The following is an 18,073-nucleotide window of genomic DNA, read 5'->3' as shown; positions in this document are numbered from 1 at the left end:
TAAACACAAACAGAAAATAAACACAGAGCAGTTACAGTTGTTTTTTAGCAAAAAATAAACCCTGATTATCGATCATAGTATGCAGTTATATCAAACACAACTTTTGAGTAAACTACTTACATCCAAAGAGTCCTCCTTCAAAAGGATAAGGGCCATGTTCTGTGACACCAATCGGCAGGAATACCCTAAAGTGGGGAAGGGACAACACACATGAGTTTGTCACTCCTTCTGTGAGCTCATCAGTTTCCAGTGATTATCTGAATTTAGACTTCCCTCTTATGTCTACCTTATTACCATTTTGGTTCATTCAGAGAACTAGGGCCAGAGTGAGGGGATAAATTAAACTGCAGCTGATTTTGACTCTTGCAGACAGCTCGAAGAGAACTGGCTGGGACGGTATTTATAGCAAAAGGCTAAAATAAATACTTGCCCACTTTCTGTGGCTTTTTCTTTATCTTTGTTATCCCTGTATAACATTAGGATAAGCCTTGGATTATTTAAAATAACAGCAAACACTTTAGAAAGACAAATGGGATCTAAAGGTGCTCCTAAATAAGCATAAAGGTGCTATTGGAATAGCAAGATCCTTGTTTCCTTTAAAAAAAAAAAAGTAGGCAATTGTCACAGCAGGTTTCAATGGAATATTATTTTCCATTGAGCAAGTCACTTTTCCTGCCAAAAGTTCAAAGTACTATAATCTCCACTTCAAGAATTAAACCTGAGTTAAAAAAAAAAAAAAAAGAGAGAAACAAGTTTGTTCGGAACAAAAGTATTCTTAATTCTTACTGATAATTTCCATCTCATTTTTCAATACAGTTATCTCTACAGGATAAGCAAGATAGTCTTTACTTTTCCTCGCAGCAGGGGAACATATTTTCTACGAATTTCTTTCCTACTCAGTCTTTGCACTTGGTGACCATGGAAAGAGCCTCTCCCGACTCCTCTTCCTCAAATTCACACATTCTGAGGGGAGGAGGCGGCTCCAGCAGCCCTGAAGGCTGTGGTGTCTACCAGGGCTGCTGTCTTTCTTTCAAATCAGCTGCATCTGCTCAGTGCTCTTGACAAGGTTGGTGTCAACATGTGCTTTTCACCACCCCCCATCTCAATTTATCTCATTGAGGAGAGACAAGAAAAGGATCCTTCTACCTGCAAAACTAGCCCTCACAACCAGTTTTTTCTCAGTACCTTAAGATAATGGATCAGTGACTATAGAAAAATGAAATAAATCATTAGCATGTTGAATTTCAACCTTCAAGCAAGTATGTGACAATCTCAAGGAAGGGCCTTAACCAATTCTCCATGCAGAATATCTGAAACCTCTATTCTCACAGATGCTATACTTAACTGGAAAAGCAGACAGGTACTTAATGACAAGAACCACCTGCTGCCTTTATGTATCAATCCTACCCACCAGGTCCTCTTCTCATCTTAAAGAAACCTTAATGACCGGCACAGAATAGAATTCAAGATAGTCGAAAATTAAGACCAAGAAAAACCTTGTTTTGAGGGGAGGCGGAGGGAGAAGGGGAGAAAATTAACATTTTTATTTGTTCATTTTGGAATGCACAAAGTATATCCTTAATTAATGATTGTCATTTGGAAGGAATAGATTGTAAAGCATCTCAGACACAAATTTTAAAGCACAAAATTATGGTTTTAATCCAAATATTATTGTTTTAAAGCAATATAAAAAAAAAAAGACATAGTCCTTTGACAGTAGTTACCTCAAGGGACTGAAATTAGTTTTCTTGTTAAAACCACCATGTATTATTTTTAAAACTAAAACAAATTGAATAATTTAAAATCACAATACCTCATGAGTAAATACTTGTTAAATTTCTACAACAAAAGGGAGGAAACAATTTTCTATACATTTTCAAGCTAGTACAAGTCTATTTTAAGGATAGTGATGGGAGTAAAAATGAGACTGAGAATGCCTTAAAGATTCTGCATAGTAGGATCGGAATAATCAAACTCTTTGTTTCCTATTAAAATTTTACAAATTGCATTCTTCCTTCCTATAGGTGCTTAGATTAGGTCCAGAAGGGAGCTCACATTTTATTTTCACTTACAAAAGGGGATATTGCAACTTCAATCATTTCCCTCTATGTAGGGCTTACTCTTTCTTCATCCCCAGAGACTTCTAGCAACTTCATGTAATGCAAACTGTTACAAATTTGGTAATAACTAATGCAAAAGGATTTACTGGTAATTTTTTATTTGAACAACAGCTGCAGAAGCAAGCTATAATTTTTAAGTCCTAGCTTGCTGCTTTATTTCATATTTGTCAATTTAAGCAAAATGCCATTTGACAACTGGAGCTACACAAAGATATTACGGGGGGATAAAAAAGCATTTTTTCTAGCCATGGCAGGGGGAGGCGATAAATAAAACTACTGACACTTTCACGAATTTAAATATACAAAAGTAAAGGTTACTGAGAAGAAACAGATCAAGGTAATTTGGAAAATGAAGGGAGATTTTGCTTAGAGAATTATCACACAGAACACTTGTACTAGACAGACCATGGAAGTTTAGCCCAGTTAATTGTGACTTAACTAATGTAGCAAATTAAATTATGTCAATCCAAGTTTGGTGTGCTTGATTTCTAATGTTTTTGGATAAAATGAGATCAACTCTTGGAGAAGAGCCAGGTACAGAATTCCAATCCACACTTGTAAATTGAGGTCTAGCTCTTTAATCTCGCAATCTAACAAGACAGCCATAAAATGACTGAGAGGAGAACCTGTGGGATTTCACGTTTTACTACAGCTGAAATTCACAGCATTCTACAAGCATTTAGTTCTACTATCTGAGTATAATCAACATTCAAATAAATCAAAATGCTGTACAGGATCTATCATACTTGGAGCAGGACTTGATTTTAAGACAATAATATTTCACACTACAAAATATTACCAATCAACCAGTGTGCCTTTTTTTTTTTTTTTTTTTTAAGGTAAGCTCATATTTGCCAAAGATATCCAAATCTGGGTTTCTCTGGAGACATTTTGGAAAAAGTCAGGAACAATTTGTCTTTACTAACCATGTGTCCTGGGATCACAGTAACCAAGCTACCCATCACTGGGATTCAACATGGTGCCAGCTCTCAACGAGCATGTTGTTGGTTATGAATATTTTCACAGATTACCTGATCAATCAATGTTCGAGTGTGAGTGTACGAAAAACACAGGCAGACACAATGATGGATGACAAAAGGTGGTCTCTTAGGCTACCTTGGATGAGGTCAAAGAGACCCAGTTGAGAGTCTTCATCCTCCAGAGAACCACATGCCTGGGCATCCCTCCCTCCAGCCCCTCTCAGGAACCCTCACCACGCCAGAGGACATGCCACCTCCACCTGACTCAGGGGCTCCTCCCAAACTGGTCCATCCTCCCATTCTTTGTTGTCCTTTTTTTTTTTTTTAAGGAATTCAAAGGATCCAGTTTTGGACCTGCCTCAACCATTAAGGCTTCTCTGCTCTTTTGCAACTCATGCATTTTCCTTCTGGGAGGTGAAACTGCACATCATGGTGAAGCACACAGTTCTCAGCACTGTCATACCTGTGAGACTCAGGCTGAGTGACTCTCTCTCTCTCTCTGCCTCGGTTTTATCTTTAAAAAGGAAATACTGCCTACCCGCAAGGGAATTAAGTATAAAGGACGTAGCATAGTATCTGGCACATAATAGACAACATTTACTAGTGAGTATCACAAAAGCCGGCCGTGCTATATGCACCCTGCACAATTAGTACTTTCTCCTGTATCGCATTCTCTAATGCGTCTCATAATTAACTCATGTCCTACTTGGAGAATGTAAGTTCTCCGGGCCTGCAGAGGAGCACCCGGTGACAATGCTAGCTGCAGCTAATCAAACAATACACTGAGACTGAGAATGTCAGCAGTGTTGTAGCTGTCCCAGCCCGGCTTCACCGTAGGATGGGGACTTGTCCTGCTTTTAACGAGCGAGGCAACAAATAGGCAGGAACAGATGGGCAAGCAGCATATTTACTCACTTCTTAAAATTAAACTTCTAAGACAACTTGTGTACCTTAAATGTACATAGTAAAATTTATTTTTAAAAATTTTTAAAAAACAACAACTTCTAAGACCACAAGAAGTGGTTTTAAAGTATCAAATGATGAGTAACAAAACGCAAGGGGGACTCAGAATTCCAACTCAGAAATGGTTTAAGATGAAAGCTGTTTCCAACTTCTTGACTTTAAAATGGAGTACATGCTAGGATTTTGTTCTCACTCACCCTACAGCCAGCAGAAAGAAATTATAGATTCTGAAAACTCCGCATCTATTGTATGACTATTTAATAGATGATTCATCCAGTGGTAATAAGGAAATGATGACTACACGATTCATAAGGGCTGCATCTGAAATTTCACTTTAGACTAGCTGATGCCAAATTTTTAAGCTAAAAAAGAAAATTGCCAGCTCCTCCAAACACAGCTAGTTAGCATATACTCAAGCACAGCATCGCAGGCTTCTGGCAATGTGCCACTTTCAAACTACTAAAACCCACAGGCAAGATGACGAGCTACATAAAACTCACTGGCTCATAATAGACACAGATAATGGAAATATACATATATTCAAGTATACATATATTCAAGGTATGAACAAAAAGTTACACTTTAAAAATAAATTTTCAAACTATGAGATATATATATATTTAAAAAAACCCCAAATGCTAAAGAGAGCCAACAACCCCAAACACCAAACATAACAAATGTCACCAAATCTAAAGCTAAGCTATTACAGTATGTGTCGCTAAGAAAATGCTAACAATTAAAAGTGTAAAAGTCAACAATCATAAAACATCCCCATTTCAGATATGTTAAAATGTAAAACAACACGCACCTCAGAATGGACGAAATGCAGTACCATTCTCTCCAGTTTTCCAATTCAATTTTCAGAAAACACTTTTCTGTGAAAGCTTCATGAATCCCTTTAATAAGCCTTGCACCAGAAGTCAAGAGCCCTGAGATCTAATACTAGTTTGGTCATTAACCTTGGGAAGCTCCGAATTTACTCCTTGAGCCGTAAGATCGCTCATAAGTAAAGACAGAACAGAGTTTTCAGAAAACACGCCTAGCCCAGCACCTGGCACTTGCCAGACGCGCTCTTAATTTGCTTGCTTTCCCTTCATTCATTCTAGAAGTAGAACTGCTAGGTACTTGATCTTCTCCCCAAATATCTTCCGGATTCCCTAAAACACACATGGAATGCACTAGAATGTAGAGTATCATGGGAGACAGATCAACAGTGGTTCACATTACCACTAGGGGACTAGAAAACCTGCTTAAACCATCCTGTGTCTAGAGCGTGACCTGGTGCTGCTGATAGCCACTGCATGGGCTCTGACACTGAGCAGCCTAATAAAATGTCTAGACATATAAGTTTTCCTGAGCCTTTTGCATCATTTGTATGCTCAACAGATATCAGAAAATGACATCTAATCCATCAGCATCACTGAGGGTTACAACTTGAGTTCTGATGGCAAAGGGAAGAAATAATTCAGACATAGGACTTTGAAAGGACATCAATTCCCTAGCTGTTAGAAGCACACTGAGGAACACCACAGATGTCTTTGAATTCAACCGATACACTAGATAAAACACGAGGACAGAAAACCTCCAGGATACGTATAAGACTCTGGCAAAGTCATCAGCTTATACATAGAGGCCTCATCTTCCAGTGATCTTGAAGAGTATTCGCCAAGAAAGATCAATTAATAAGTGTCTAATGGATGTGAGTGCTGCTGGTACCAAAACTACACATGTCACTATACCTTCTCTGAAAAAAGTACAAAATAATGTATAGATGGTCCTGACTTACAATGGTTCAACTTATTATTTTTGATGGGCTTACAAAGGTATTAAACACATTTTTGATGCGCTATTTTTGTCTTAGGATGGGTTTATATGGACATAACCCCATCTTAAGTCAAGGAGCATGTATAATCATTATTTGTAAAAAATTGTTTGAATAAACATCAATTATCTCGTAAGGCTCAGAGCAACCTCACCGCATGAAAGTAAATCTTTCCCTTGCAGGTAATAACCCATTTGTGTGTTCTAGGTGGTTTTCAGTCCTTTGCCTTCCCTTGTGTTTATTCCAAGCTTAAATAGACCCTGATAGGCTCAAGTAACAAAATGAACAAACAAGCAAATTGTCGCTGCCCCAGGGCGGGGTGGCGTGTCTGCGAGGCTGTGGCACCCAGCTGGTACACCACACAGCCCTGAAGGAAGTGAAGTCTGGGGCGGAGCGTACAGAGGGCATCGGGCCAGCCGCAGCACTAACAGTTGGGACAACTAAGAAAGGTTATCACTAGGGGCCAAGCCCGTGGCACACTCGGGAGAGTGCGGCGCTCGGATCCTATATAGGAATGGCCGGTGCACTCACTGGCTGAGTGCCGGTCACAAAAAAGATTAAAAAAATTAAAATTAAAATTAAAAATTAAAAATTAAAAATTAAAAAAAAAAAAAGAAAGGTTATCACTACAGTTCAATTTTAATTTGAGGGATTACCCACTTCTTTTCACACCATCTAAATTTTCGGTAGTATTTCAGGGCAGCAGTCTACACAGTATGACCTATATGAACAATGGTGCGGGGGCCAGGGCCCAGATCAGTCACAGGTGTTTAAGGCCAAATGTACATAGGAAACAGTACCTGAAGGGCCAATCCGTATACTTATACAGACAGATAATATACAAAAAGCAAATGTGTTATCCTTCATTAATAAAAATGCTACTGACGCGTGATCAAAGGACCAGGAGCTAGGGGTTTGATTTTCCAGCAGCAGTGACAGGCCTACACTGAAATCTCACACTGTTGTCCAAAAACATGCTTTTGAGTGACAAGCAGCACACATCCAGGGACAAAGGCTATGGCTGATACTTCAGAGACTATTTAAAAATCACCTGTCAATCTCTTATAACCTTAATTTCAATTATTTGGGAGCCCAGGTTACATTTATTTAGCTATATCCTTGATAAGAAATGATTAAATGGCTTTTGTCTATTAAAAAAAAAAGTGAAATTCACCCCAGAGGGCAGGTTCTGTCTACAACTGAGGTTATCTGAGAGACAGAGATGATACAAAATAGAAAGTCTGAAGGAAAGGGACAACACTAGATGAAGTTGATAATACTCCGAGTCTACTCTGAAGAGGACTAAAATCACTTAAATGCACAGGTTCTAGCATGCTTTTCTCTAAAGTCAGCTATGACATCGAGTCTGTTTCCATAAAGACGCCATAAGTTACGCAGTCCTAATATATTCACTTTATCACTTAGGTACCAGGTCTTGTTAAACCATAATGCGACCGAAGTATCAGAATTAGATTTTTTAAAAATGAACAGCTTCAACTCCTTTTCAAATTTAAAATGTGCTGCTTTAATACTGACAAAGTTATTTTGACTTAAATTCCCTTTCTACAATTTTCATCTCTGTGATGCTTAGCAAGCAAGGGGATTGCCAACCATGACCAGGAAGGGACAGATGCAAGGCTCTTACAAAACAATAAAATGGCTATAATTATATAAAACAATAATGCATGTTTAAATCTAGTGAACACATGCTCTCTTAGCCTCTCAGACTAAAGTTCTGAGAAGAAATCAGTAAGAAAATTAAAGTCTCAACTCCTGAGTTCTGTGATCTAAGTGTGTTTAATTCTTTTCAGGGAGCTGTAATAGTTTTAATGTTTGTAATAGGTAGATAATGCCATAAGAACATCTTTGTTTGATTTGAGTAAACTTTTCTTGGCCTTGTGAATGAAGAGTTTTATGAAATGTCACTGGTCCACAAACTTGAGAAACACACAGACACACTGACAAGACACTTTAAAAACATAATACAAAAACCAGCATCAAGAAATTATTCTTAAAATTGATTACCTATATTAATTGCAGTTTCTTGTTTGTCTCCTGTCAACACCCATATTTTAATTTCTGCCTTCAACAGAGTTGCTATGGTTTCTGGAACCCCTGCCTGAAGGCGATCTTCTATGGCTGTGGCCCCAAGTAACAGTAGATTCTAAACAGAAAAACATCTTCAATTAAAGACCGGCACAGCATTAACAAAACTCTGACAAAAGCAAGGCAGTCAATGTTTTGAGACAGTTATCTTATTTCTTGTACATTCCACCTGTGTCTGCAGATGATTAACGACGCCTAGGTGGGTGGCATTTCCAAACTGTCTGCAATGTCAGAACCACTCCACAGGCGCAGGCAGCCTGGTGCTCACCATTCATTTCTTGGAACACGGGCGTGTTAGAATAGAAATCATACAGCAGTAGCATGTGTGCAAGTTATCCCAGATACTGAGGTGCACAGCCCTCCCCCTCCCCCTGCTAACAAGTCAAGTGCATGTTATATTTAGCATATGAGAAGAACTGATTCTAGATGCCGTACTTATCTGGCAGGACAGGAGTTAAGAGACCTGTGATGCTAGGAATTTAACAGCTCAAGAAGAAAACATCAGAGCATCTTAAGACGGGGGAGCTATAAAGTGCCACCCACTTTAGCCAGCTTCAAGGCCCAGGAAGGGTCAGTTCATGCTGAGGACGGGGGTGGACGTGCAGTCCCCTGGCTGCCTGTGCTGTGCCTGCTGGCCTGGCAGACTGCAGAGACTCTGCTCAGGGGGCCTGCCCACCACCTCCCCCTGCCCCGAGGCTCTCCATGACACGGCTCCTCAGTGTGGTTAGCAGACTGTGGGAAAATCCAACTACCTCTTGAGCATCCAGCGTGCCTGGTACTGCACAGGCACCTCACTATTTAACCACTTTTTTGGTGATTATACAAGTAATTTTGGATATTTCCAGTGAAGTAGGACAAATGAACACTTCAGTTCTATTCCTACCTAAATTTCATTAAAATGATTGAATATGAACTACTGAATATAAGACTCAAACAAAAACTGAGTATAAAAAAGCAAAGGGGAATTAAAAATCCAAGAAAGAATAAAAAAGTCAAACAGGTGATGGCTTCAAAGTTATAAACATTGGAAAATGGATGGCCCAATGATTGCTGACACAGAATAGAAAAAGCAGAAACTTTGCTCCCAGATTTGAGGGAATCTAGTAAGTAGAAAGCTACCTAACGCCTTGGGATAATAAACTGAAAAGAACAACAAAAACAAAACAAAAATAAAAGTAGGTAACAGGGAATAGCAATGGAGAAGCTCAAACATTATTAAAACAAGTAACTGAAAATTTCCAGCAGGTACAGAGTTTAACCAGCCTACTACACAACATTCTGATTGCTCATGTAACTCAACAGGGTGAGCTAATCTCACTAAGCCTAATCCTAGGCAAGCCCAGAAAGTCACTGATGCTGTTTTGGACCGGATATTTCTTAAGATATCATTAATGCTTAGCTGAGGGTGGCTAGATCTTTCAAATAGTCCATAAAAACTAAGTGCTTCTTAAAGCAAAGAAGGAAATGATTGAAAGCTAATGGTTCATGAAGACACTTACAAGCAAAGAGAACATCACTATATATCAAAAGAATTCCTGTTCAAAGACTGTTCAATGGGTGGTTAAGTCCCTTCCTGGGCAAGTGAAGACTATATCATGTGCAGTTACCTTCTCAATGATCTCATAACACTCTTCCAACCGCTGAGCTCTGTCTTTCAATATGGTGCTGGCTTCCTGATAGACTTTCAGCCACTCCTCATAATCATTCTCAGAGAGATCAGCATAAGCCACACAGAGAGTCCGCAGACCTGCAAAACAGCCACTGGTGAATGGGGCAAGCAGAGTATTTCACCTCCTAGAGGGTTCTCTTCTATATCAGCATGCTAAAAAATTAAAACAACCATCTTCTCTTTAGGTCACTCTAATTCAACACTCACATCTGCAAAGGTAAATTTAAAAACAGCTGTACTATATTCTAATATAAACCACCTCATCTATAAATTTGAGAGTATAGGAGAAGTCATGAGAGTGAGTTCTCCACAGCAGAGGTACGGGAGCTGCGCTCACAGTCACATGCACACGTGTAGTAGCAGGTATCAGCAAGCAGAGGAGGCGGGAAGTATGTTCCAGCACAGCAATGAAAAGCCCAGTGCACTATCACGTGACAGGTCCAAGCACGCATGCATGAGCAAGTACACTCACATGTGCATGCATTTATAGCCACAGGAACACATGAAGGCGAAAGCAGCAGGCAGCGCTTAAGCACAGCCCAGCTACTATTACGTGCACTAGCAGGAGAACCTGACATGAGAACTCCGCTCCTGCTCACCAGGGGTTCAATGACTTATTACTTACTCAAGTCACAGAGAAGCCAATGTCATGTGAATGACAAGAGAGGGGCAGGGAAATAACCACGAGTTTCCTGAGAGAGGGACTAAGAACTACGAGATGATTCGGCACGTTGTGAGGCAGCCTGCCTTCTCCTCCACACCACTGGTCACAAGTTAGCTGAGTCCTACAGGTACAGGTATCCAGACTTTGCCACGCATGTCATCACTGCCAGGGCACAGGATGTGGAGGTGGGAGGGGGTGGGATGACACTGGAAGAATATACTCCAGTGAAGCAAGCCAAGCACTGCACAAAAAGGATGTGACCGCTTATCCAAGTATCAGCCAAACCATGTCAAAGTACAGCTTTGTGGTCAAAATTATCATTTGTGAATTTCACTTACCTTCTGTGGCAAAATACTCCAGATGGCATAGTGTTTCCTCCATGTATTTTGAGTCTTTTGAAAGTCTCTCGAAAATGACATTATCCTATAAAATAGGGAAACAGTGTGACCGGCAAGCCCTTCAGCAAACCCTCCAGCTGGCATGCTAACCAGGGCTTAGCTCTATGGGTGTTGACTCGATGTGTGTGAGAAGACTTGAGTGGGCAAGCAGGGAGACAGTTCTTGGCTGAGCTCAGGCATGAGCTTTGGAAAACAAATTGGGTATGGATGTGTCCCACAAGACCAAAATCTGTCATATATCTTAAAAGCCAAACAAAAATGTGTTGGGGAGGATGATAGGTGCCAGGAGAATAATCAGGGACCCCACAGTGCCTACATTTACCCCAATTTGCAAAACTCATATCCCAAAGTTTATAATACCCTTGTGCAGCAGTGGAAAGGGTAAAAGTGACATCCTCAATTACTCAAGCACAACCATGCTTCCTGACACTGCAGGAGCTCCCAACAGGGACAGCCCAGTCCACCAGTGCTGAACTGAGTTCTGCTGAGAAACACATAGGTGTACACAGCTCACCCCATGATTATTTCCATGATGGACAAGCAGGGCTGGGGGACTGGATGCCAGCAATAATTCATGAAATATATTATATATTGCATAGTTTTAGGACACTAATATCTTTTATAAGAAACCTAGTTTGGTTTGTGGGGGCAGGTTTGGAGAGAATTAAACCCTATAAAAACAAAATACACCTTTGTAGCATTTTCTGTATTTACAGCCTTCTTCTCTCTACCACCTCACATTGATCCCTTCTGTGCTTGCTGTGGTACTTGGTACACAATGGCAAACAAACAAATGAATACAAAGGTAATGTTAAGCATACCATGTGAAAGCACAGCCCAGAGGTCTTAATTTAAACTGTTACTAAAAACACAGAACTCATTTATGGGACCAGATACAATACCTTTAGAGTTCCAATGCGTTACTCAGTTTTAAAAAGTCACAGTGTACTCAATAAAACCATCCTTTTTTCCACAACTGATAAGATTAGTACAATTTTCAACCTGTTATTGATCCTAGGACAGCTTCCTATTCTTGACATAGTCTCATAAAATAAGCTTAACCATTTGTAAAGCTCTTAGTCTTGTTCGTGATGCCAACTGTAAAGCTACTCGACTACGCCAGTTGTCAAGCTAGGGCTGGGTCTAGAGCTCACAGACCCAGCCCTAGCTTGACAAGTGGCATAGTCAGCAGGATTACAGGCAGGTAAAAGAGCTTTACAATTGGCGTAGTCGGCAGGATTAAGAGCTTTACAATTAGCACTGTGAGCAGGATTCCGACATTAACTGTAGCTTAACAATTGGCCTAGTCGCTGCAGGATTACAGGCAGGTAAAAGAGCACCACAATTGGCGATGTCAGCAGGATTCCAACATCAGCCTAGCTCTACAATTGGTGTAGTTGGCAGGATTCTGAGCAGTTACAGGAGCTGAAACCCCATGGGAAGAGGAAGAAATGTGGCTGTCTTTGAGCATGTGGTGCCCAGTTGCTTCTTTTCTGCTGACTGCAGCCTGGCTGCTGATCACTATGCTGCAAACTGATCGAGATTTTCAGCAGAAAGCAGAGTTGCTGGAAGCATGGATAAATGTCCTGGAAGATGATGTGCAGCAACTGGCCGTTCCTGTCCCTCACACCGGGGAAGATGACCAACCCAGTGGTGAGTTGGAGGAAATCGTTTGTCTCCAGGCACAACCTGTTGTGCACGGAAATTTGAGACAGTAAAGCAGCAGAAATAGGGAGAGCCCCTGGCAGCTGCAGCTATCGGACCTAGGGGTGAATGGTGTAATATGCTCTAGAGACAATATAGTAAACGCATGTTGCATTTGTCTGAAGGCAAATGGCTTGAAGGGTACCACTTAAACCCGATGGCTTGAAGGGTGCCGTATAAACCCGAGAAAAGAATAAGAAAAGAGTGCCACATGCAGATGGGCAGATGACCCGAGGACAGGTGCCCTGCAGAATTTCAAGTATATTTTCACGTGCTGAAAAAGTGGAAAAGTTAGTCTCCTGTCTACTACGCGCCTGTCTCGGTGGCAGCGGTTACAAAAGAGCTGCAGATATGCACAGGGGCAGGGCAGCCACTCCTTGATGAACTAAGGGAAGGCAGCTTTTTGAACTGTGTGAGCAAATGCGCTGAACTGCCTGAGACTGAGAGAGTAGCCAGTGTAAGCCCAGCTGATTGAAATAATTCAAAAGCCAGAATTTAAAAGGGAAGCAGAGCATAAAGATTTGGAAAATTTGCAGCCTAGCCATGTGATAGAGAAGCAGAGAGCAGGAGAAAAATGCAAGGGTGAAACAGATAAACTGTTTGCTGAAGACATTATTTTGGCAGTGAGGCAGCCAGATGCTAAAAACCAGGACAATGAGAGAAAAGCCCTAAAGGCATTTGAGAAGTCTGGAAGGGTGCCACACCCATCACAGGCCCTGAGGCCTAGAAGGACTGAGTTGTCCCAGAGGACAGACCTGAGGTGTCATTGCCTTCGGCAAACTGCTCCCTGCATCCCAGCTGCTGTGACTGGAGCAATCCTGCCTCAGCACCTCTGAAGAAAAAAAGCCAAAAACCTTGGTGGCCTTCATGTTGTGTTAAGTTTGCAGGCCAGCAGTATGTGAGAGCAATGGAGGCATGGCAGCCTCCGCCTAGATTTTGGGAGATGTATAAAAAGGCCAGGAGACTCAGGCGGAGACCGGCTGCAGGGGTGGAGCCACTGCAGAGGTCATCCGTGGAGCAATGTGGAGCAGAAAAGTAGGGTTGGAGCACCCACAGAGAACCGCCACTGAGGAAATGTCTAGTGGAGCCAGGATGATGGGACTGCCGCCAGGAGCCCAGAACCGTGGGGCTGCTGGCAGTGTGCAGCACCAGCCTGGAAATGGGCTGCACTTGGTGGAGCTGTAGGAGCGAGGTTGCCCAACGCTTTAGGGGTCCAGGTGCTCCAGTGTGCTTAATGTTTGCCCTGATTGGCTTCTGGATTTGTTTGGGGACTATTTTTCCTTTCTCTTCCTCCCTTCTGGAATGGGAATATGTACCCAGTGTCTTGGGACTAGGATGGAATGTGTAATATGTGAATGTAAGGGTCATTTATCCTCGCTAAAGGAACGTTGCAGAAGATTCTGAACATGTAGATTGTGCGGTGAGGGACCCCGAAAGGATGGGTTGTTGGGAAAATAGAATGGTTTGGTCAGGGCCCTCACCTCGGGTCCGTTTGGGTGTGGTTCAGCACATCCTTTGTAAGCAAACTGTGTGTGTGTGTGTGTGTGTGTGTGTGTGTGTGTGTGTGTGTGTGTGTGTGTGTGGTGTTAGTGCACATGCAAGTCAATATACCTTTTTAGTTTTGTTGCCATTCTTGTGTTCTTCAGAGAGTTTTAGTGAAGCAGGTGGGCAGACTGTCTTGGGCGGACGCCATTCCACGCGGCCGTGCTCTCCAGTCTACAGCTCCCAAGGAGCTGTCTGCCGGTTACCTAGCTCATAGACCTGCGTGTGAGGGGTCTGGTGACCCAGCCTGGCATGTGAAGGGTTTGTGACCCAGTCTGTGAACGGGCTTGAGGGGTCCGTGAGCTCCAGACCCAGCCCTAGCTCGACAATTGGCATAGTTGGCAGGATTACGGGTAGATAAAAGAGCTTTACACCATTCTCTCCCTCAATACAGAAGACCACAGTTTAACAGAATACAGTTTCACAAGTAAGCTGTAAAAGCAGTAACATCTTTCCTTAGAGATAATATATTTAGGTTTGGTTACTCAGAGGTAGCCAGGACAAAAAGCCTGACCTAGGAAACTGACTGAAGAGGCAGTAATAATTTGTCCACATGTGAACACTACCCATGTACGTACAGCACAGCACTCTGTGATGAATAAAAAAATAAATGACAACAATTGAGAATAGCTGCCAGTGGACCAATATATATCAGAATACTTAAAGAAAATGGTCACAAGTCCACACAAGTTACATTATCTTCTCAAAGCCACAACACAACATGGTAAACTGGAATCAGAATCCACACTCTGAGGATTCTGCATGGCACGAGTTGCTCTTTCTGAAACCAGCTACTGGCTAAAAGCAAGCTTCTCGCTGACCATCTTGGCCACACTGCCTTAAACCACCATCACCATCATCTTCAGTGGACTTTTACCACTATGTCAACTTTACAGCATACCTAAAAGAGCCTCTCAACCTTGGGCAAACCGTCAGGGAACAGTGAGGACAGAAGTCAGGAAAAGCAGCAGTTAACAAAGCAGCTGCCAGAACCCTCTGTTACACGAGACACGACACTGATACTTACAGCCCCTTTACAGTAGAGTCGAAGTTGCCCTGAAGGAGTTCGAACAATTACAGACATTCTTTTCCTGTCACTGGGAGAGTAAAAAAAGAAAAAAGTCATCACTGGTCTGTTTTATAGGACCCACACCCCACAGCTAAACACCAGTCAGAACAGAAGGTGGTCCGGTACTCCTGAAAATGGCCAGCTCCATTTTCCTTACATTTTCCCTCAAAGCAGAACCTTAATTATGTGTCTCCCTCTCTTTCCATTTACATCTAATGCACACAAGCCTAGTTCTTTCCCTGCCATGTGCTCAGCTGTGTGCAGTCGGAGAGACAGAAAAGCAGAATTTGGGCAGCAGCCATGTACATCTAACCAACTTCTGACAACGCTCTCTAAAACTAGTTTCCATTGCACAGCTCAAAAATATCAAGTAATCTGCCCAGGAAGTAGCAAGTGGAGCTTCAACACAGATCCACTTACTCAATAGCTCCTCATTGTGTCTGCTTGCAACCACAGCAGAAAGAAACTACAAAGCCCTAGAACATTCCCAGCTCAGCACTGAGGTGCTCTCTGTCTGGGCTCTTCTCACCGCAGCACGAACGTTTCCTTCTGCATCTCTTGTCAGGGGTCCTCGTCACCCTGAGCCTTTGATGACCCCCCCACTGCCCATATATTCTTCCTCCTCCTCCTCCTCTCCACCCACTTTTGCAGCCTCGCCTCATCTCCCACAAGCCCTCCCAGACCCGCCGCCAGGCTGCAAGCACACAGAAGACGCACCACTCCCCTTCTTCCACATGCTGCCGCAGGCCTCTGCCAACATGTCACCCTCCTGAGACACACCTTGGCTGCAGTGGGCCCTAGACCACCCACCCTTCTCTGGCCTTTCAGTTTGGTGATTCCCACTGCACTATAAGCTCCCAAGAGAGCGGAACTTTATCAAATAGCTTATAACGCAGACAGAGCAAACGCTTTGTGAATCATTTAACAAAGGTTATTAAAAACCCACCTAATTTTAATAACTAGAAAAGATGCTTTTGAGAAAGTAACAGAACCTTGCTCTGGTGTTGACAGTTCAATGTTAGAAAGAGAAAAAAACAAAACATTAGGATATGTTTCCTTATAACAAACAGTGAATGTTCTAGGGGAACGAAAAATTCCCGCAAATTTTCCAGAGTCTTAAATGAAAGAAATTGCACCGGGAAGGAATACTTCTGAATAGGTACAGGAGAACCACCCTCTGCGGACCAGGCCTCCGAAGGATGAACTGATCTGATCTGTCTTCAAGTGCCAGTTTCTCAGGTCTCCAGGGGAGCGCTCAGATGGAGCAAGAGGCATGACCTCATGGGGCTTGGGAAACGCCACTAAAAAGAAAGCCCTCATCACATACTCCAGACCCTGCAGGCACGTCTGCAGCCGCCGATGCCAGAACACCAGGCTCCGGACCTCTCAAGAAAATGGAGGACATGGAAGAACAACATTTCTTTTGAGAAAAATAAAGAAAAATTACCTTCTTCACTTTCTTTAATGAAAGTCAAATTCCAAGATGAGAGTTTGCGGAGATATATTTACTATATTTAATACTTAAGTACCATATTTCATCATACCATACAATCATGCAAAAACTGATAAAGTTGACAAAGTATTTCATTTCATGTGTATGAAAGAGAAACATACCTCGAAAATTCCAGGACATTAAGGATTCCAAATGTCTGTTCCTGTCCCATCTAAAGGAAGAAAAACAGGCTGTTAAAGTGCAATGTATTAAAATCTCAAAGCAGCTGACTCCCCATCACACACACACACACACACACACACACACACACACACACACACACACACACACACACACACACACACACACACACACACACACACACACACACACACTCTCTCTCTCTCTCTCTCTCTCTCTCTCTCTCTCTCTCTCTCTCTCCCCTCCCCATCTTCCAGCCCCCTGCAAACGCCTTTTCAGCAGGTAGTTTTCTCACAAATCTGATGGGGTCATAGCTCCCTCTTGTGGTAGAAGCTTCTCATTTTTCTCAGTTATATGGCTGTGATAACAGTTAGCTGGTACAGCCACTTCCAAGAGATAAAGATAAGAGAAGCTACACATCAGAAGCCTTGGGGGCACTTTTGCTTCTAAATTCAGAATTTTACACATTTTATAAATGTATATGCATAAACCATATGCCATAATGTCCCCAGCAGGCTCTGGGGTAACACCCTGTTTTGCAACACATCAATTTTCTGCAACAAAATATATGACTATCACACTAAGAGAGATTCATAAAACCATAAATAACCTCATGTCAGTTCTGATTAGGTTTTGCGGCCAAATGACTATTTCCCAAACTAAGGAAAAAACTTTTGGAATTCAAAGGTTTTTAGACTTTGGATTTGCAGATAAGTTTATAAATCTGTATCTGGTTTTAGAGCAATTAATCTAATGCCCCTTTTCTTCAGCTTCTTTCAAGTTAGGATGTCAATACACACAATATTTTTCCATCTGAAAAATTCCAGATTGTGTGTATGACGTTTTCAAACTTTTTAATCTAATCTGTTGCAAGGGTTCTTCAAAAAGTTCATGAAAAGACTTGTATTACCTTTTAATTCTATTTTTCCAGGAACTTTTTGAACTTCCCTCCTATTTCCCCAACATATCACAGTGGAAACAATGTGGTGTGTGGACTTTGGAGTCCAACAGTTGTGAGTCTGAATCCAGACTGTGCTACTAACTGTGTGATTTCTTCTGAACGGTCCTAGCACTCATCTCTTAAGTTTAAGAGAAGTAACCAGTGAAGGAACGTATTCAAGTTACCAAGTACAATGACTGAACAACTGTCATCTTCCCACCCCCAACTCTCCACACTTCTCTCTGCATCCTAAAATACAATTAGTGGCCTTTCTTCACCTCTCTCTGAAGCCACCAGTTCCTTTTCTCCTTAGCCTGTCCCCACTTTCTGTCAGCTCCCTGTTCAGACAGGCACCCCCTGCTGCCGCCCCCCTCAGCACCAGAGCTGCGACTGCCGGGGCCCCTCTTCTCTGGAGTACCGTCTCACCAGCCACTTCCCTGGGTGGCCGAGGGGCTCGGCTGTT

The 18,073-nt window shown here is 42.1% G+C and overlaps 1 protein-coding gene across 1 annotated transcript in view; it reads right to left on the bottom strand.

Moving 5' to 3' along the window:
* The window catches only part of ATP8A2 (ATPase phospholipid transporting 8A2), a 584,662-nt gene that overhangs the window by 389,666 nt on the left and 176,923 nt on the right, over positions 1–18,073 (bottom strand). The window contains exons 22-27 of the mRNA XM_063101556.1: positions 16,652–16,701; positions 14,996–15,065; positions 10,663–10,747; positions 9,599–9,738; positions 7,911–8,049; positions 121–185 (exon numbers count right to left, since the gene is read on the bottom strand). Coding sequence (XP_062957626.1) covers positions 121–185; positions 7,911–8,049; positions 9,599–9,738; positions 10,663–10,747; positions 14,996–15,065; positions 16,652–16,701 — 549 coding nt within the window. The remainder of the gene's footprint in view (positions 1–120; positions 186–7,910; positions 8,050–9,598; positions 9,739–10,662; positions 10,748–14,995; positions 15,066–16,651; positions 16,702–18,073) is intronic.

The sequence above is a fragment of the Cynocephalus volans genome, chromosome 7 (genome assembly GCF_027409185.1).
Source record: "Cynocephalus volans isolate mCynVol1 chromosome 7, mCynVol1.pri, whole genome shotgun sequence".
NCBI classification, from domain to species: domain Eukaryota; kingdom Metazoa; phylum Chordata; class Mammalia; order Dermoptera; family Cynocephalidae; genus Cynocephalus; species Cynocephalus volans.
This window is presented reverse-complemented; position numbering and strand designations above follow the sequence as displayed.